The sequence below is a fragment of the Pongo pygmaeus genome, chromosome 4, assembly GCF_028885625.2.
Source record: "Pongo pygmaeus isolate AG05252 chromosome 4, NHGRI_mPonPyg2-v2.0_pri, whole genome shotgun sequence".
NCBI classification, from domain to species: Eukaryota; Metazoa; Chordata; class Mammalia; order Primates; family Hominidae; genus Pongo; species Pongo pygmaeus.
The window spans coordinates 156,366,181-156,386,246 of NC_072377.2; the positions used below are offsets into that span (position 1 = coordinate 156,366,181).

The 20,066-nt window shown below is 44.1% G+C and overlaps 2 protein-coding genes across 3 annotated transcripts in view; one reads left to right on the forward strand and one right to left on the reverse strand.

Moving 5' to 3' along the window:
* SLC36A1 (solute carrier family 36 member 1) overlaps window positions 1-20,066 on the forward strand; it is a 221,512-nt gene that overhangs the window by 100,317 nt on the left and 101,129 nt on the right. The window lies entirely within an intron of this gene.
* FAT2 (FAT atypical cadherin 2) overlaps window positions 1-20,066 on the reverse strand; it is an 89,778-nt gene that overhangs the window by 31,913 nt on the left and 37,799 nt on the right. For both annotated transcript variants that reach the window (XM_054487475.2, XM_063665612.1), the window contains exons 6-13: window positions 19,670-19,880; window positions 17,976-18,115; window positions 17,099-17,380; window positions 15,782-15,992; window positions 8,779-12,831; window positions 7,060-7,256; window positions 4,368-4,521; window positions 904-1,137 (exon numbers count right to left, since the gene is read on the reverse strand). In XM_054487475.2, the coding sequence (XP_054343450.1) occupies window positions 904-1,137; window positions 4,368-4,521; window positions 7,060-7,256; window positions 8,779-12,831; window positions 15,782-15,992; window positions 17,099-17,380; window positions 17,976-18,115; window positions 19,670-19,880 (5,482 nt within the window). The remainder of the gene's footprint in view (window positions 1-903; window positions 1,138-4,367; window positions 4,522-7,059; window positions 7,257-8,778; window positions 12,832-15,781; window positions 15,993-17,098; window positions 17,381-17,975; window positions 18,116-19,669; window positions 19,881-20,066) is intronic.

Below are 20,066 nucleotides of genomic sequence, written 5' to 3' on the forward strand. Positions count from 1 at the left end.
TTTGCCCTCCCTAGAACCCCTACATCCCTCGAATATCTCACCTCCTTCAATGCCAAGCTAAAACTCACTTTCTCTAGGAAATCTTAATTTTACCTTGCTGATGTCAAACAGAGCCAGGGTGTTTTGATCCCACTTTTATCATCATCATTTTCCTGTGTTGACCTGGCTATTCTGATGCTGAGAGCATTTTTTTTACCCTATCTGAATTATAAAATTTGACTCAGGAAAATTGGACAGGATATATATATGAATATATATATATATGAATATATACATATATCACATTAATGAGTTTTATATATGTATGTATACACAATCAGAATAGAACACTTTGTGGTAGCAGAAGCTATAATTGGTATAATATGGCACAAATATGTTTGAATGAATGCAATTTACCTTGTAAATTTTAAAAGAAAAAGAATTAACTCCAATGAAAATATGGAGTTAAAATGTAAAATATTGAAAATGGTTCAACTTCACTCTTCAGAAAATTGATCAAGGAATTTAATGGGCTTACTGGGGTTGGTGCCCAAAATTCCTTTCTTGAGGCAAATCAATCAGAATTGAAGAAGTCTGATTGGTATATTTCTGATTAAATGTTTGTACTTAAAAATGCCTTTGTGGTTAAATGGCAGTATTGAAAAGTCCCCGGGTCTAAGTGGAAGGGGAGAAACAATAAGGCTGAAATACCTTTTTCCTGCTTCAAAACATTGCTAAAATCATTTGTCATATAGCACTTAGGTGTGCAGTTTGAGGATAAATACTTATTACTTTTAAGTGTCCACAGACTCAACAAGAAGGCACCGCCCTTACCAGTCCTAGAGAGACACAAAGGGGACCAAACCCTTGCCCAAGGTGACCCAGGAGATCATTGGAAATGGCCTCAATCCTTCTCAGACTCACCTTGGTCGGGATCCCGGGCAAATACTACAGCCACAGGGGTCTTCACTGTGGTGTTGTCGAAGACAGCCACAGCACAGTGGCTGGGGAAGAACCGCGGCGCATTGTCATTCACATCCTCCACATGGAGGGTGACGTCTGCCTGGCATGATCGGCCACCTCCATCCGTCGCCTTGGCAACGAGGTTGAACACATCCTTCCTTTCTCGGTCTAGGGCTGTGAGTGTGGTCAGCTCCCCTGGCCGGAGAAATGACAAAAGTTGAGCTTTCTCTGGGGAAATATTACCCAAGGATGTGCCCTCTAGATATCTACAGGAGACAAACCCAGCCACACAGAGTTTTGTTCACAGCAAGGAGGGGTCAATACAGTCAGGAAAGCAGCTAAGCCTGTATCCCCCAACACCCATTCACCTCCCTGATTCTCCCAAACACACTTCATCACATTGCCTGTTTGAGATCATCACCAACAAGCTAAAAATAAGTATATTCTTAATGGCCAATTAGGCAATTTCTAATAATATATAAAATGCATTTATCCTTTGGTTCATAATTCCACTTCTAGGAAAATATATATATGTATATATATATGTATATATGTATAGAATATCTATATTCTATAGAATAATCAACCCAAAGATAAAAATCTATGTATAAGGATATTCTCTGCAGCACTGTTTATAATAGCAACTATTGAAATCATCCTATATGTCTTTCAAAAAGGGACTGGTTAAGTATATTATGATTTAGCCACACAGTAAAATACCATGCGTGGTGTTATATGTATCTTGGTTTTCATGCATGGCTCCTGCCTGTAACTCTCACAGCCCTTGTTACACAGTCTTTTGTTATAATGTTGGGTGTGTTATGTTAGGCCTCAGGAAGCACAATCTCTCTGACCTTCTCGTGCTCTCCTTTCACCTGCCCCAAGGCAAGAGTCCCATCTTTCCCCCGTTTTCTGATTGTGGGTTTTAAGACCCTCCCCAGAGAGGCTCCTGCCTTATACCCTGGGGGAAATAATGCTGACATCATGAGGCTCCCATAACAACCCAAGACAACTGGGTTCCAAGAGCTTCCACATAGCTGAACACATGGCGGATCCTGGAGGGTGGTGCGCCCAGGGAGGACATGGGAGCCCCTTTCCTCATGCCTCGCCCTACACCTCTCTTCACCGGTATCCTTTGCAGTATCCTTTATAATAAACCAGTAAACACACGTGTTTTTCTGAGTTCTGTGAGCTGTCACAACAAATTAATTGAACCCAAAGAAGGAGTCATGGGAGCCCCAACTTGAAGCTGGTTGGTCAGACATTTTGGAGGCCTGGACTTGTAACTGGTGTCTGGGGAAGGGGGTACAGTCTTGTGGACAGAGCCCTAAACCTGTGGGATCTGACACTATCTCCAGGTAGATAGTGTTGGAATTGAATTAGAGGACACCTGAGGGGTCCCCGCTGCTTGTTGTATGGGGAAAACCCACACACATTTGGTCACAGAAGTCTTCTTTGCTGATGATTGGTGTGGTGTGAGAGCAGAGGAAAAACCTGGTTTGAGAGAGGTTTTTCCAAAACACCATATAACCAAAAATGAATTATGATATAGCTTTGAGATACTGCTGAGTGAAGAAAAGCAAGTTAGAAATAGTATTCTACTTTCATGAAGTAATTATATAGAGATTTTGGAGATGCATGGAAAACCAGTCAGATAGAATATATACCAAGAGTCCTTATCTGTAGAGGAAGGGGTTATCATGCAGATGTTCCAGTTTCTGCATAATACATACCTACATTGCTTGAATTTTATACCATGAACATGTATTATTTCCATATTCAGAAAAAAACGCCATTTTTTTAAGTCCTTACTGATCATCCTGAAGCTGAACAAACAGCAGCAGAGAGAGGTTAAATAACCTGCCTGGGTCACTCTGCCTGTCCCTGCTGGGGTTAGGAAGGACAACATTGTCCCCTATCTACTCAGAGAGCTTCCTGCGACACCCCTCTCCCCTGCCACCCCCTGCTCAGGTATCTCCAAGTCATCCTGTGAGCTATTATTGGACCCAAGCCAAACGTCAGCAGCTGGCCCTTGTGACCTGGGCCTTCTGTGCTGCCCATCCCCGCACCCTCCCCTGCAGCAGCAGGGCAGGAATCCCTCCTAGGTGGGCTGCTCTTCCAAAGGAAGTCCACTCCACCAGACTCTCACAGCCCAGCCTCTCCTGGCTACTCCTGGCCTACCCTGCAGGAATCTGTGCTTCCCACTCTGCTCTATCTCTTGGCTAGTAACAATGATAATGGCAACCCATCCACTGAGCCAGGCCTGGGCTAGGCTTCCATATGCTTTCTCACTTGTGTTATAACAATTCTATGAGGTGTTATCCCTGGTTTGCAGCATAGATACCTTGAGATCATGTTCTTGGCCATGACACTCACCTGCCTAAATCCTCCAGTGGCTCTAAAGGTGGGATTTGGCTCTGCCCACCCTGGGGCCTCATTCTTTGTCCTCTCTCCTCCCTCTCTGGGCACCAGTTTCTGGCCTTCTGTCAGGTCCTCAGTGTGTGTACTATTTCCCCAAAGAAGGTCTTTGTATAAATTCCCCTGCCTTGAGTGCCCTTTCCCCCACTCTCTTACTCCTGGCTAACACTTCTGTGTCCACAAGTCTCACATAAAGTGGCATTTCCTTAGTGATCTTTTACTTAACCCCTCTCCGTAGCCCAAGTCAAGTTCCGGTGTCAAATATTCTCATAGCTAGCAAAAAGAAAGACAGAAAGAAAAAGAGGGAGAGAAATAAAGAAAGAAAGAAGAGAGAGAGAGAAAGAAAGAAGAAGAAGAGGAAGAAGAGGAGGAGGAGGAGGAAGAAGAAGAAGAAGAAGAAAAAGGAGAATAATAAGACGACGGTGGTGGAGGAGGAGGATGAGGAGGGAGGGAGAGAGGGAAAGAGAAAGAGAGAAAGAGAAAGAAAGAAAGAAAAGAAAGAGAAAGAAAAGAAAGAAAGAAAGAAAGAAAGAAAGAAAGAAAAGAAAGAAAAAAGAAAGAGAAAGAAGGAAGGAAGGAAAGAAAGAACGAACAAACAACAAAAGGAAAGGAAAGGAAAGGGAGAAAGGAAAAGGAAAAAAGGAAAGGAAAGGAGAGGGGAGGGGAGGGGAGGGAAGGAAAGGAGAAACCAAGGTGTTGGCTCTGCTAAAATAAATTTTAAAAGAATAAAATAAATCCCCTTAGCGTTCTGCACTTTTTCTTAATTTAGCACATTTAAAACCACTGATTCAATGACCCCCTTTACCACTAGATTATAAAGGCCCAAATCTTATCTTATCAATCTATTTATTATGTCCCCAGTACAATGCTTGGCACATAGGGCCAATATATGTTTGCTGATAGATGAGTGAATTCCTGTTTCTTCTCCAAGGAGAATACCATGGCACTGGGCACTTGGTATTCAGTAAAGAAGTTCTTGTTTTGATCCTGCAGCTCAGGAAACCCACCTGTATGAGGATCCAGCTTGAATTCATGCGCCCCAGGGCCATGCAGAGAATATGTGATCTGAGCATTGGTATCAGTGTCCAAGTCTGTGGCAGAAACCTTCAAAATGAAGTGTCCTGGAAATACATCTTCATGAACCTTGCCAGTATAGAGAAGCTAGAGATGGAAAGACAAAGAAGAGGGAGATTGTGGGAACTGCATTCAAATCCAGAGAGAAGCAGAAGGACTGACTGAGGGAGGCAGAAGCAGAAAGACAGACACTAAGAGGGCAGAGATGAACAGAGACAGAAAAAAGGACAGAGACAGAGAGAGAGAAAGAGAAGCAGAGAGAGGGAGGGAGGGGAACAGAGGAGGTAGAATAAGATGAAACATGCAAGGAAAACTGAGGTTTAAAACAGGAAGAGGATGACAAGAGAACGAGTCAGAAAAGAGAGAATGGGGAAGTTCCGTCATCCAAAAGCCCACAGGCAGGGCTAGAAGGGACTGCTACAACTTCTTCCACCCAGTCCTTTGAGGCTTTTGGAGAAGGAAGGCAAGATGGGCCTGATATAGGCATTCTGGAAGGTGTCAGGTCAACCTCCCTTTCCTCTGTGGCGAGGCCATGCTATTAAGCTCATCTCCCTGACCGTATCCCCAGGACAGACCCTTGACCTTTGAGTCAGGTCTGGACTCCAGTGGCCCCATCGCTTGGCCCACCCTCCCTTTGCTGCAGGTACCATCATGGCATCTGAGGGAGTGGCAGAGGGGAAAGGCTGGAGCTCCCTGAGAATTCAATTTTTCTTCACTCCACCACTGTGGAGTGTGGGCAAGCATGGACCCCTACATGCCCTGGATGGAAGCTTTATTTATTTTCTTGTTTTCTCTTTTTTGACACACAGTCTCACTCTGTTGCCCAGGCTTGAGTGCAGTGGCACGATCTTGGCTCACTGCAACCTCCTCCTCCCAAGTTCAAGCAATCTCCTTCCTCAGCCTCCTAGGTAGCTGGGAGTACAGGTGCGTGCCACCACACCTGGCTAATTTTTTTTTTTTTGTATTTTTAGTAGAGATGGGGTTTCACCATGTTGGCCAGGCCGGTCTCGAACCCCTGACATCAGGTGATCCACCTGCCTCGGCCTCCCAAAGTGCTTGGATTACAGACGTGGATGGAAGTTTTATGTGTGGAGATGGTTCCCCAGGCCTCTTTTTTCTGGTTCTAGTGGTGCTGTGAACCATCTCTGGGAGGGCCAGGGTGAGCCTGATCTCAGCCTCTCCAAGCATGAGGAGGACAGAGGTTGGTTGTAATGATGGCTGAGGGAAAAGAGAAGGAAGGTGACCACCATTCTCCCCAAAAAAGCCTCCCTTCTAAGACCACCCCAAATATGGTCATCTTGGATCCTGAAAAGACATTTTGCATGCATACCAATAACCAGACTCTCTTTTTCCACTGTGCTTTTATGTGACTGGCATGTAGAAGAGTGGAGGAAGAAAAGGTGAGGAGATATATGTATTTATGTGTGTTGCAAGGTATGTGTCTATACATTTATATGTGTGTGCAAGCAAGTCGAAGTTTGTATATATGCAAATGCATATGTAAGTATGTTCATGTGAATTTGTTATGTATAGTTGCATGTGTGGGTGAGTATATGGTTGATTGTGCTAGGTATATAGGTATATGCTTATATGTTTATGTGTATATAAGTGTAGGTATTTGACTATGTGTATAGGGTTGTAGATGATCCTTTGTGTATATGTGTGGGTATGTATAACTGTGCATTTTTATATATATACTGAATGGTTGGATTATGATAATTTGAGATGTTATGAAAGTAAAATGTTAGCAGTTTAACTTTATCTGTAAACTTTGAAAGAATGTAAATCTTCCCAAAGTTAAAAACTACTTACTGTGTTTTAAATAATATGTTTAAAAGCAAAAGCTCCATGACAGCAATTGTTGGTTTATGCCTCTAGGAACACAGCTCCTTTCCTGACAAACACACACACACCCCACTCAACATTTGTTCCAGCTGGAAATTTAGAGTTGAATTACATGAGATCCTTAGGAAAGTGTCCCTCGCCAAATGAAATTGCCCGGTCTCATGTTTGTGTCTCTGTATAAGTGAAGGAGGGCATCTCAGTGGACTAAATTACCCCAGCAGATGTGGGGAGGTGCATATATGGGCATGGGGTGAGAGGTTTGCCTGGGGTCAGGTCTCTGTTAGTGTATTTGATAATAGTGAGCCATGTCAACAAGTTGAGCAGTGCCAGGGGTTTGCCCATTGGGCATGGCTGGCTGTGTTTGGAGAATGCATATGTTACTTTCCTTCTGGATATGTTCTGCAGAGAAATAGACCTTTGTTGGGAATGCAGGGGGAGAGATGTGGGCCATGAGTCTTGAACAGCTTGGTATATCCCTATGGGGGCCAAGGAATTACCTAGAATGGTCCCTGCCCCTGGGAACTAGTCTGAGGCTTGCTGGGGAGAAGCAAGGAAGGTGAGGTCAGTGATGGCCAGCCTCAGAGATGGGTCCCTCGGTCCTCCTTTCTCCTGCCCCTCACTGTCTGTTCTCCTGCCCCTCAGTGTTCCTTCTACTGCCCCTCACTCTCTGTTCTCCTGCCCCTCAGTCTCCCTTCTCCTTCTCCTCACTCTCTGTTCTCCCGCCCCTCACTCTATCTTCCTTGCCTTCACTACCCACTCCGCCCCTCGCCAGGCTCTCACCTGTGAGCACTGTGGGCTGTTATCATTGACGTCCAGGACAAAGATCTCCACGGTGACCGAAGCCTGGAACTTGCCATCAGATGCTGTGACTCTGAGCAAGTACTTGGCTGTGTGCTCGCGGTCCAGGGTCTTCCTTGAGGAAATCCTCCACTCATCTCCAACTTGGCTGATGCCAAACTGGCCCAGGGGGTCTCCCTCTAAACAGATGGGGCAGAGCTTTCAGAAGCCAAGCAACAGGAATGAACTAGGCTTTGTGTCACAGGTGCCTGCCCATTGGATGCATTTTTTAGAATTGCTGGGAAAGCAAACATTTCCTTCCTTAACTAGGAACCCACGATTCTACACTGAGTCCACTTTTTGGTGTTATGAAGCTGCTTCTACTTCAAATGCCTCCTGTTAAATGAAATTGTCAATGCAAGAAGCATCACTTCAAAATATGTGGCTGAAGGCAGGGTTTTTTGTTTTTGTGGCCCCGAAGGCATGGGAGGAAGTTAAAGGGAAACAAATTTCAATTCTATATAAATGTCTAAGATGCATAGCTATAGAACAGTGGAGAGATAGGAAGCAATCAAAAACACTAAACACTCCAAGGTTTTATTTTATAACTAAGGACACACCCTAAGTGGAGGTTCTGTAGGAGCACTAGGGTTTGCTTGTAAGTCATCTTTCTTTCCTTGACACTAGTCACTGACAAGAATGTGGGAATATGGATTTCTCACTCTGAGATCCTAAGATTCCAGAGTTCTAAGATCCAACTACTCCAAGAATTGATAACATGTTGACATTTATTACTCTATTATTCTGAGATTTTAAGACTTCTGCGTTTTTAGGAGTCTGATACTTTAAGACGATAAGATTCTGTTTTTCTACAACTCTGTATTTCAAACAGCTTTGATCCTATGTCTTCAGGAGTCTGTGGTTCTTGGTTGGAATTTCAGGCTCATGGGCTTTTCACTGGACAGCTGTGATAGCAGAAGGAGCCATGTTCATGGGAATGGGGGGACATGGCACCTGGGGATGAGAAAAAAAGGACACAGGAGTGAAGAAACTCTCTCATGGCCACTGGTTAGCTGGCTTAGCCACTGGACTGGGGATAGGGTAATTTAGTTTTACAGTAGGTATCCACTAATGAAAGCAGCTTATAGGGTAGGGTTTTAATCCCAGCCCTGAAGCAAACACAAGAGTGTGACCTTGGTTGAACTTTTCCATCTGGGCCTTGGTTTCCACATATGTGAAATGAGGGAATTATATCTAAGGAAGTGTTGTCATTCCTACACTTAGGACCTGTGATTGACTAAGAAGCATTTTCTATCATTCACAACTTTACCTGGGTAGGACACTCTCCATAAAGACAGTCACTTGACAGAATTTTCAAGGATCATGCAACTTTCTTGGTGCCTCCTCCATCTTTCAAAAGACAACTGACAGCAGTTAGAGTATGACTCACATAAAATAATGAGACACACTTTTTGCAAAGCACTTTCTAATGTATAGGTGCTTTCTATAAATTACAGATCTTACCAGCATGCCTGTGAGGTGAATGAGAACATGCATGCCAAGTCTACAGGTGGAGAAACTGAGGTCCTAGGGGGTTAAGTGTGCCCAAGTTCACACTGCTAATAAGTGGCAAATCCAGGACATGAACCCATTTTAGGGCACCTCTTCCTGGATGTTTTTCAATACATTCCAGAACCTGCAGTCCATGACAGGTGTTCTTACCTGTGATGTAGCAGGTGACCTGCCTGTTCTGCTCAGAAATGTCAGCATCCAGGGTCTTTAAAGTCACCACCAGTTCGCCAGGCTCACTGTTCTCAACCACAGATCCTCTGTACTCTTCAGAAGCAAATCGGGGAGCATTGTCATTCTCATCTGTAATGGAGACCTGAACCAGGGCCTGAGAGGATAGCTGGATGGTCTGTCCGTGGTCATAGGCCACCAGATGAAAATGATAAGTCTGGCAGGTCTCACAGTCAAGTTCCTGGAGTGTGGTGATCCAACCACTCTCACTGTCAATGGCAAAGAGCTCATGGACATTGCTACCAGGGTCTGCAGACAGCCTGTAGCTCACCTGGCCATCTCTCCCAGTGTCCTTGTCAATGGCAGTCACTTGAATGACTGAGGTCCCCACTGGCATATTCTCAGTGAGGACAGCCTTATATGGATCAGCCTCAAATACAGGCCTATTGTCATTGACGTCTCCCACTTGGATGTTGACAGAGACCAAGGACACCACGTCAGTGTTCTGAAGGCAATGTGCCATCACATCAATCTGGTACAATTTGGTGGATTCATGGTCCATGGGCTTCCTCACCTTTATGACCCCTGTGTCTGGGTCTAGGGAGAAGACACCATCCTTGTTGCTCTCAGGTGTGGTGCCCCGCACTAGACTGTAGATGACTGGATCTTGAGCTGCCACTGCTTTAACAGTCCCAATTTCAGACCCCTCTGGAAGGTCTTCAGGTGCAGAGAAAGTATACAAAGGTTCAGAAAATTTCGGTAAGGATACTTTTTTAGGAACCACCTGAAGTCGTACTGGCACCAGAGAGTTCCAGTGAGGAGGGCCTCCATCTTGGGCTTTGATGAAGAAGTCAAGGGTCTGATTTTCCAATCCCACCAGGCTGTCTTTCACCTTGACCACACCAGTGACTGGGTTAATTTCAATGACATCTTTAACTAGGTCCTCTGGGTTCACTGAGTAGGTGACATCTGCATTCTGACCTTCATCTGCATCATAGGCCAACACCTGGATAACCGGAGAGTCTTTACTGACATTGGATTGAATGGATACTGTGTACTCAGATGCTTTGAACTGTGGGGGGTTGTCATTTTCATCTGTGAGGATGATCTTCACCGTGCAGAAGGCTACTCTTCCTCCTCCATCCCGAGCCATGACCTTAATAGCAATGACTCTCTCTGTTGAATTTTCCCGATCCAGTTTCTGCAGAGTGGCAATCTGGCCATTGGGGTTTATGGAGAACTTCTCACTTGCTAGTTTATTGATGATAGTATAATCTACAGTGCCATAGGGACCACTATCTTTGTCTATGGCTAGCAAATCAATCACCTTGGTTCCAACCATTGCGTTCTCTGCTAATTCTGCCTCATAAAGGTGCTGCTGGAACTCTGGGCTGTACTTGTTGGCATTTGTAGTGTTGATGTACACGGGCACAGTTGCTCGGAAGACTCCATCAGAAGCACCTACCCTCAAATTGTAAGAAGAGTCCAGGTGCTTTTTGCAAAGGTTGAACATAGAAATTATTCCCGATGAGCTGTTAATGGAGAAGTGCCTGTCCTGATTGCCAGAAAGAATCAGGTACTCCAGGCGGGAGGTGTCTCTGCTGTCAGGGTCAATGGCCTGGACTTTAAGAACCAGGTGTCCACAGGTTGCCAGTTCACTGACATTGGCTTCATACTGAGGTTGTCTGAACTCTGGGGGGTTGTCATTGATATCAGACACATTGACAACCACAAGGGTTTCACCAGTGAGTGGGGGATCTCCTTTATCCATGGCCCTGACTTTCACATGAAAGTGTTGTTGGGCTTCATAATCCAGTTCTTGAACTGTGGACATCTCCCCTGTGCTCCCATTGATCTGGAAGAACTTGGAAACATCTGAGCCATCCTCCACAATCTGATAAGAGACATCACGATTCCGCCCTGAGTCCTGGTCAGAAGCCAACAGTTGGATCACAGGGGTCTGAGCAGGCAAGCCTTCTGAGATGGAAGTGGTATAGACCAATTGGGAAAAAGTGGGAGGGTTATCATTGACATCCTCCACTAGGACTTCCACTGTGGCTTCAGAAAATGACCCCAGAGCTGTATCTGTGGCTCTGACTGTGAACACATGTTTGGTCTTGGACTCATAGTCCAAAGGCCCTGTTACTGTTAGGACACCAGTCTTGAAGTCAGTGGTGAACAGCATCAAGGGTTCTTCCTCCACAATGTTGTAGATGAGCCGGAGTCCCTCTGGACTCCGGGCCTGGGTGTGGAGAATTGGTGTATAGAGGGTGATATTTTCAGGTACTCTGACTTTGTAGTAAGGACTCTGAAACAGTGGGTTGGATTTATTTCTCACAGTGACAAGTACCTCTTCCTCACTCTGGAGGGATGGCGTTCCTCCATCCCGAGCAATGACTTTGAGGTGATACTTATTTAAAGCTTGATAATCAAAGGGTTTCTTGAGTGATATGTCCCCAAGATAGGGGTCAATTCGGAAATATGTGTAATCTTCTGCAAATTCATATGTAACAGCCCCATTTGTCCCCAAGTCCTCATCAGTGGCAGATACCTGAAAGAGGACATCCCCTGGCTCTGTGCCATCTTGGATGATTGTGTAATAGGGCAGATGCTTAAATTTGGGGGGATTGTCATTGACATCCTCAATAGAGACTCTGACCAAAGCCTGAGCCACCCGCTGAGGTGTCCGATTGTCCCTCACTTCCACTGCCAGCTCGTGAGTGTCCTGCTGCTCCCGGTCAAACACCACACCCCTTGTCTGCAACACGCCTGCTGACTGGACCATATGAAACATATCTGTGCCGTTCAAGAGGAAGTAGGAAAGGGTGTCATTCAAATGATTGCCCTGGGCACCAAGAATCACCAGGGCCTTTCTGTCCTGCAAGTTCTCCTTCACAGCTGCCCTATAGACATCCTGATCAAACTGCAAGCTTTTGTCAAGCACTTGGGTCAAAGAAATTTTTACCAGCGCAGTGTCTTGATACAAGCCATCAGAAGCCCTGATGGTGAGCTTCCGAGAGAGTCCCAGGAAAGCAGGATTCAGCACAGATATGCTACCAGTGACAGGATGGATGGTAACAGCTTCATCAGCATTGCCAGTTTTGATGCTATAATTGACTTCTGAGTCTTCATCGCTGGCCTGCACCATGAGAAGCTCCATGCCTGGATGGATAGGCCCCACTATTGCTACCTCATATATCTGTTCTGAGAACCTGGGAGGAGAATCATTCACATCTCTGACATGAATGATGACTTGGGCAGGTCTGGGTGCAAATAATATGGGGCTTCCTTGGTCACGGACATAGACACAGAATTGGAAAGAGGGCATGCTCTCATAATCCATCTCTGATACAATGGTTAGGGTTCCCATGCTGGGATCAATTTTGAAAAACTTCAAGGCCTCCGGCTCCAAAATTTTATAGACCAACAAGGAATTAGCTTCTTTGTCACTGTCAGAGGCATGAATCACAAAGGGGTTGTTGTTTTTATCCATGATCATGCTGTACAGTGGAGCTGCTTCACTAATTTGGCCCACGAAAGTTGACTTTAAGAACATAGGAGCATTGTCATTTTCATCAATTATGTCAACCACCACCATGACATCAGTAAATGCACCTGCCATATTGCTGCCTCGGATTTTCAGCTGGTAAGATGAGATTTTCTCATGGTCCAAGTTCTTCTGGGTGGAAATAAGGCCAGAATATGAGTTCATAGAGAAGACTCCATCCTTATTTCCTTCTCTTAACTCATAGGTAACTTCAGAGGAGCTCATAGCAGAGACAAGGAGGATTGGGGAACCAACAGGGATTGATTCAGGGATCTCTACAAAGTACTCAGATTTTGAAAAGATGGGGGCACTCCTATCTGAGGGATAGACATGAATGATCACTGTAGCCAGGTCATGCCATTGTGGGGAGCCTTGATCTTCTGCCTTCACTGTCAGAGTATGTGGGGCATGATTTGCCTGATCAAGCTTTTGAGCTAGAGTAATGATGCCTAGCAGGGCATTGATGTTGAAGAAACCTTTGCTGTTCCCTGAAACAGAAGACAAGACAAACAAGTTTGCCACACCCTCGATAGGTATCAACTAGACTTTCTAGATCAGTAAAGGGGCTATCACACAAAACCTGGACAGAGCAAAACCTGCATATAGTGTATATCCACCCTGGATATAGTGTATAGAGTAGATACTTTATAAAATCTCTAACATGGTGCGCATAGTAGGTGCTTCATATCACTATCAATTATCACTAAGTTTCTGGGACACAACTTAAGCTACAAACCAAAGCTATAGTAGGTCTTTGAAACCAAGAAAGGAGACTCCATAGGAAAAGCACACTCCACCCTGAATTTCAGTGATGCCTTTTGTAGGAAAAGCTTCAGTTTGCATTATACAGAATTTTTAACCATCTTTTGTATAACTTTTTTTTTTTTTTTTTTGTAGAGTCAGGGTCTTTCCTGTCACCCAGGCTGGAGTGTAGTGATGTGAGCATGGCTCACTGCAGCCTCAAACTCCTGGGCTCCAGTGGTCCTCCAGCCTCGGCCTCTGGTGGGATTACAGGTGTGAGCCACCATGCCTGGCTACATTTTTAATATAATTTTTAATAGCTTTGGTTATATAGGACACCCATATCTCAAGGCTCCTGAGCAAATATCTTTGCCCCATGCCTGTATTTCCTAAACTCTAGGCATTCTCACATCATCTTTATAATCTTCCCAGTATCCATCCATTGCCTATGTTATGTTACACTATATTTAATTGATGTTTTCCTTAAATTAACTCACTCAAAATTTGATAAATATTTTTAAAGGTAACATTATGTTGCTTCTTTAAATAAAAACACCATATTGCTTACCATAAATCAGAAGTTACCATAAAAAGAAGTCAAAGAAAAAATACCATATTAAAATTGAGATAAAATCTACTGCTTGCCAAAAGGTCTGAGCCTGTGAGCTATCCTCTTTCTTTGGTAAACAAAGAGTGGCTGGTGTTAGAGAAGACTAAAAGACATTCTAGAACCCAACAGAGGCTTTGTTCTTCATTCTATCAGGGAGATTGAATAATTTAAAGAGGAGTGCTTTCTCCATGCCCAATAATCTTTTAATGCCATTAAATGAGTAATACTTGAATTGTTTTGCTCACCACCACAGATACAGGCCTTATACTTGAGAAAATATTGCACTTTACATGTCTTATTCCCTCTATCACATGAGTGCATATTTTATTATTTCAATGGCAAAGCAAATGGCTAAGTTTTGTCATAAAACTTTCAATCTGATTCTTCCACCTTTGAAGCCCTTCTCCAGCTGACTGGTTAGGTGATTTGTCATATAACTGCTAAATTCAGTCAAAGAGCATGGTTTTAATGAGTAAGTAGCTGTTTTAAAGTGATCCCATTAAAAGCAGCTAAGTCAACAACCTAGATGTGATTCTGATTATAATTTATTACATAATATCACACTGCTGAAAGAAATAAAACAGGGCGCAAAATTGTATGTTCATTATGATCTCAATATTACAAAAATATGCATAGGGGAAGATAAGAGGGAAAGACAGAAAATCATTCTTTTGGGGTGATGAAAATGATGGTTACGTGTTGTGTTCTTTATACATTCCTGTATTTTTCATGTTTTCAAAAATGAGCATGTGTTACTTCTATAATCAGAAGAATATTTTAAAACTAATCTTATCTGGAAAATAAAGTCATTATCTCCATCAATGAGGCTGTCAATGAGATAAAAGATGTGATTTCATTTCATAAATCACAAAAAGCAAGCAATGCATTATAATCCATATTCTTCTTCAGGAGTGAATAGACTTCTGTTATATGGCAACTGTTTCTTCCAAAAAGAAAAGGTAAAGCTACTGGCTTTATACAGTACCAGTAGCTACTGTATAAGCTACTGGCATGCAATAAATGAACATTAGGTCTTGTGAGGGCAGACAGCAAATTATGTTCTTCTTGGTTTCTCATAGCAACTAGCTCTATGAAGTATTATTATTAAATATAATTATTACTATTAAATATCATTAATTATGTATTACAATTACTACAAATTATCATTAATAATTAGTTGGATACTGGATATTATTGCTTTTGTTATAGTAATTGCTTATAATTAACACTTATCAATGATAGTAATAGCCCCTGGCATTTGTATAATATTTCAATTTACAACATGTATGAGCATACATTTTCTTTTTTGAGATGGAGTCTTGCTCTGTCGCCCAGGCTGGAGTGCAATGGTGCAATCTCAGCTCACTGCAACATCTGCCTCCCAGGTTCAAGTGATTCTCCTGCCTCAGCCTCCCGAGTAGCTGGGATTACAGGTGCATGCCACCATGCCTGGCTAATTTTTGTATTTTTAGTAGAGACGGAGTTTCACCATGTTGGTCAGGCAAGTCTCGAACCCCCGACCTCAGGTGATCCGCCCACCTCGGCCTCCCAAAGTGCTGGGATTACAGGCGTGAGCCACCATGCCTGGCCAATGTACATTTTCTCTTTTAATCTTTGCAATGACTTTCTGGCACAGGTAAAATTATTCCCGTTTTTGAGATGAAGAAACCCATATAATAGATACTAAATGACTGTGGAGCCTTATCAGAAAATAAAAATTACTTCTAAAACTATGCCATACACTTCATAAAATGTTCTAACATACATGCATAAAGTTATTACATTTTTAAATGTTGCATGGACTTCATAAATATCTTCTACATGTTTGGTCACTGGTGGGTTTATATAATATATATGCAAATTCTCCCACAGCATGAGTGGTCCTTACTCATATTGTAGTAATTATGTTATTACTACCTTTGGAAGTGCATTAATTTAGGTAGTCCCAAGGAATGCTCGAGAATTATTTTTTGCCAAGGCTTAATGAGCTTGGTACTTGATTAATTTGTGAATTCATGCCTCTAGTGCTTTCCTTTATTTCTAAAGCATCTTGACCCATCCTCTGAGCTCATGGCCAGGCCTCTCACCTTTCAGGAGGGAGTAGTGGACCTCAGCATTGACTCCCCGGTCGGCATCTATGGCTTGGACCTGCAGCAGCTCTGTGCCGGGGGCTATGGTGTCAGGAACACTTGCCTCATAATGGAGCTGGGTGAAGCGGGGTGGGTGGAGGTTTCCATCCTCCACATGAATGGTCACCCACACGAAGTTCCTCTTGATAGGTATTTCCTGGTCTCGGACCTATGGGCCCAAAGGGGGTAATTGGGTAAGCAGCAAATGGAATAGGAGGAGGCAGGGTTAGGGTAAGGTTAATGAACTAGAATGCCAATTTAAAATATGACCAATTGTAACTAACTCTCCATATTCTTTTAAATGTTGTTCTAATCTATATGCTCTTTTTCTTCATTTATGTAAATGGATCAGTCAATGATTCCTAGGCTCAGCTGTTTTAATGGATAATTCTATTTTAGGAGAAAGGCAGAAATAGGCAGAGAAGCAGTGTTTTCCAAATTACATCTCAGAGAATACTCATTCTTCAAGATGTTAACATGTTATGCAGGAAAAAAAATTATATGGTCACGTAAATTTGGGGAGCACTGAATTAAATGCAGTCAAACAGTTTTCTTTGTTGCAGGACTTCTCAGAGCCTTGAATACATATTATATGCCCAGAGGATGATAAATTAGCACATAAGAACCCTGATCTTTAAGACAGAAGGCCAGGCTCCGATTCTGGTTCCATCATAAATAACTGTATGACAGTGAGGAAGTCTGTCTTTCTCTGTGGGTCTCAGGTGTAAGATGAGACAAATGGGCAGGGTCAGGGATAGAACTAGGCGGAAGCAAGTGAGGCAAGTAGGGTGCAAAATTTAAAGAGGCTCTGACTCTTGGGGTCATAAAAATGCAGGCACATGGCCCAGAGAGTGAGCCCTCCTTACATTTTGTGTCCTGCATGCCTTGCTGGCCTGACCTTAGTCCTTGCTTTCAGTGGGAGAGGCTGTGTGTCCCTTCCAGCTCTGACACTATATGAATCCACATTGTGTCATGAAGTCACTGAGCAGGGAGAGAGCTCTTGGGGAATATCTGGGGTGAGTCCAGAGAAAGCTGAGGTTGACAGGAGTTTCCTTGGCAGCTGTCCCATCTCTACCTTCACTTCCAGGCATCCCTTATGGGAAGGTGCCCTTAGCCAGCTGTGAAATGTCACAACTCTGTCTCGTGCATGGTCCTTATGGCATTGGTACGCCTGGCTCACCAGGGGAAGGGGGACCTTCAGCATGTCTCCAAGCATGTCCACCCCTACACATCTACATGCAAACGTATTCTCACCAGATTTTTCCATTTGCTCACCATGACTGTCAGTGTGTGCTGGGAGGGCCCCGAGCCGAGGTCCAATTTTCCCACCGTTACCAGGACACCACTGCTTGGGTCCAACTGGAAGAGGCCGGCACTTCCTGGGTCTTGGCTGCCATGTATGGTATAGATGAGGCTTTTGCCCTTGTCTTGATCTATGGCCTGGACTCGGAGGAGCTCTACCCCTGGCACGGTGTCCTGGGGAACTCTGACCTCATAATGAGTTTCCAGAAACTGGGGCCGATGGTGGTTAATGTTGGCAATCATGAAGATGTGGACCTAGGGAGGGAGATGAGGGAGAAGGTGCACTGTGAGCCCCAGGGGAAGAGGGACTGGGTCTGTCTGGACCCCCCTGTACCACCCAGGCCTAGCACAGTGCCTGGCACTCAGCAATCACTTGATAAATATTTGTTGAATGAATGACAGTATTTCAAAATCAAAAGACCTTCAGATGCTGCACAGTCTAGTGTTTTTCAAAAACAAAAATTTTCTTGAAGGGCCTTTCCATCAAGTGAAATGTTGTGTGAAATCCAAATGTAAGAAACAGATAAAACTCTGGCTGAAGCCAGAATAGAAATTCAGAGCCCTACTTTCCCAACCATCATCCCCCTATACCCATGGTAGCCCCATTGTACTCTATCTTTAATTAAAACTGCTCATTTAAACAAGCTTCCAATTATAGACAGATCCAGAGTGCGAGCAAGAATTCTCCCAGGATCACAGAAGTAGAGAGTGTATTAGACAAGAACTTTGATTCTAAATTCAGTGTTCCTTGAGGAACACCACATCCACAGAAAACCTCTGTAGCCTCATCCCAACCAAGAAGTCCTTCCATCTCCTCTCAATACAGGGGTCCCCAGCTGAGGCCTCTAACCTGGGTGGCAATGGTGCGGGACCCATCTGTCACCTCGACAGTCAAGTTATAGTTCAACCTTCTCCTGGTATCAAGAGGCCTGGCAATGACGATGCTGCCTGTGGTCTTCTCAATGTCAAAGTCCATATCCTTATCCCCACCTAGAGTGGGAGTGGGGAGAAAGCACACACAACCTCAGTGATTTAGGCAGCATAGCACAAGATAGGCTTTGGTTGTCAGGCTCAGAGGACATGGTGGTAAATTCCACAGTACAAGATCTGAGTGACAGGTTGTAGTTTATTCTCCCAGGGAGTCCCAAAACTGTAATTTATTCTGTCAAGTTGTTGTCAAGTTATTTTTGTTTGAATTTTATTAATAAATCAAATTGATTAATAAACTATAAGAATCCAAATGTAAAATAACGTGTTTTTAAAATGTCTAGTATATAGAAATATGTTTAGTGACATGGAAATATGTTCATGATATATTACATTTAAAAATATTATAAAACAATATTTTAATATAACCCTAAGGGTGTGTGTGTGTGTGTGTGTAAAGGAAAAATGACAAGAAGGAAACACATCAACATTGTAACAGTGGATTATCTTCTAATTGGTGGAACTTTAGGTGATTTTTATTTTCTTCTCTGCATTCATTTGTGTGTGCTTATTTACTTATTTATAGACAGGCTCTCACTCTGTCACCCAGGCTGGAGTGTATGGTGCAATCATAGTTCACTGTAACCTTGGACTCGGCCTCAGGTGATCCTCCTACTTCAGCCTCTTAAGTAGCTGGGATTACAGGTGCGAGCCACTGTGCCCAGCCCATTTGTGTTTTTGAAATGTTTTAGAGGGTACATGCATTAATTTGGTATTAAAGAAAAAAAGTCAAACAAAACAGCTGTAAACCAGAACTGGAAGTAAGTCCAGGAGGTTCAAAGAGCTTGGGCCAAGGGCATATATCCTATCCTACTCTTAGCCAGGACGGAAAACTGTACCAGGACTCCATGTTCATGTGGGTGCTGAAACTGTTAGAGATTTTTAACCTGGAATCCCTGGATGGGTTTCAAAGGGCCTATAAATCCTCTAAATTTATGCAGATTTACATTCGTGTATGTTTGTGCACACAACTTTCTGGGAAGAGGACCTAAGCATTCGTCAGATTCCTGAAGGGTTCTGTGACCCCCAGATGTTGAAACAAAACCTTGATTTAGAGACAGAGAGGAATTTCAGAGAAGGCCATCGGAGCCCGGATCCAAGTGCCTCCTAGAATGAGAATAGACACTTTCCCCTGATCTCAAGGGCGAAACCTGGAGCCAAAACATTGAGCACGGCCCCAGGGTGTAGCTTATGGCAGGCTCACGGTCAACTATGATTTTCACATTGAGGTAGGAAAGGAAACACAAAGCATTTCTGCTCTGGGTCTTCCTGAACCATCTTAGGTCTCCTAGGCCCTTTGGGTAGCTGAGGCACTGCCAACTCTGGCTGGGGTTAGAGATCGTGGCTGGAGTGAAAGGAAAGCTTGGCAGACGTGGCATTCTTACTGCCTGTGCTCCCAGAGAACCAGGGAAGAGGCAGTCCCCACTCAGGGCTGAAAGAGGGGCTGCCGAGGAGCCTGACCTTGAGAAGAGTCAGAAAGACTGTAGCAGGAAAACTAGAGCTGGTGTATAAGGATGGGAGGGGTTGGCCCTTGTTGGGCCCTAGGCCTTGCCTCACCTGAGATGTTGAACCAGAAGAGTCCGGGTCTGCCCTCTACGCTGATGACCCCCACCATGTGGTTCACAGGGTCCGTCTCCATGACCGTAAAGCTGTAGTAGGTCTCATCAAAGGCCAGAGGGATGGAGGACGGCCGAGGCCGAGGGATCCACTCAATGTGTAGCCGGACACTGGCTGAGAGTGGTGGCTGCCCACTGTCTGTTGCCTTGATCTGTAAGGAGACCAACACCAAAACTGAGAGTTGGGGCCAAGAGACAAGAAGACCCAAGCAGCCAGGACGAGAACCAGAGCGTCCTGTGATTCTGACCAAGCAGGCCTCTCATCCAGTTGTTCATTCCTCTGATGCACACTTGACGGCTTGCTGTAAACAGGCACCCTGCCTGTTGCTGCAGGCATG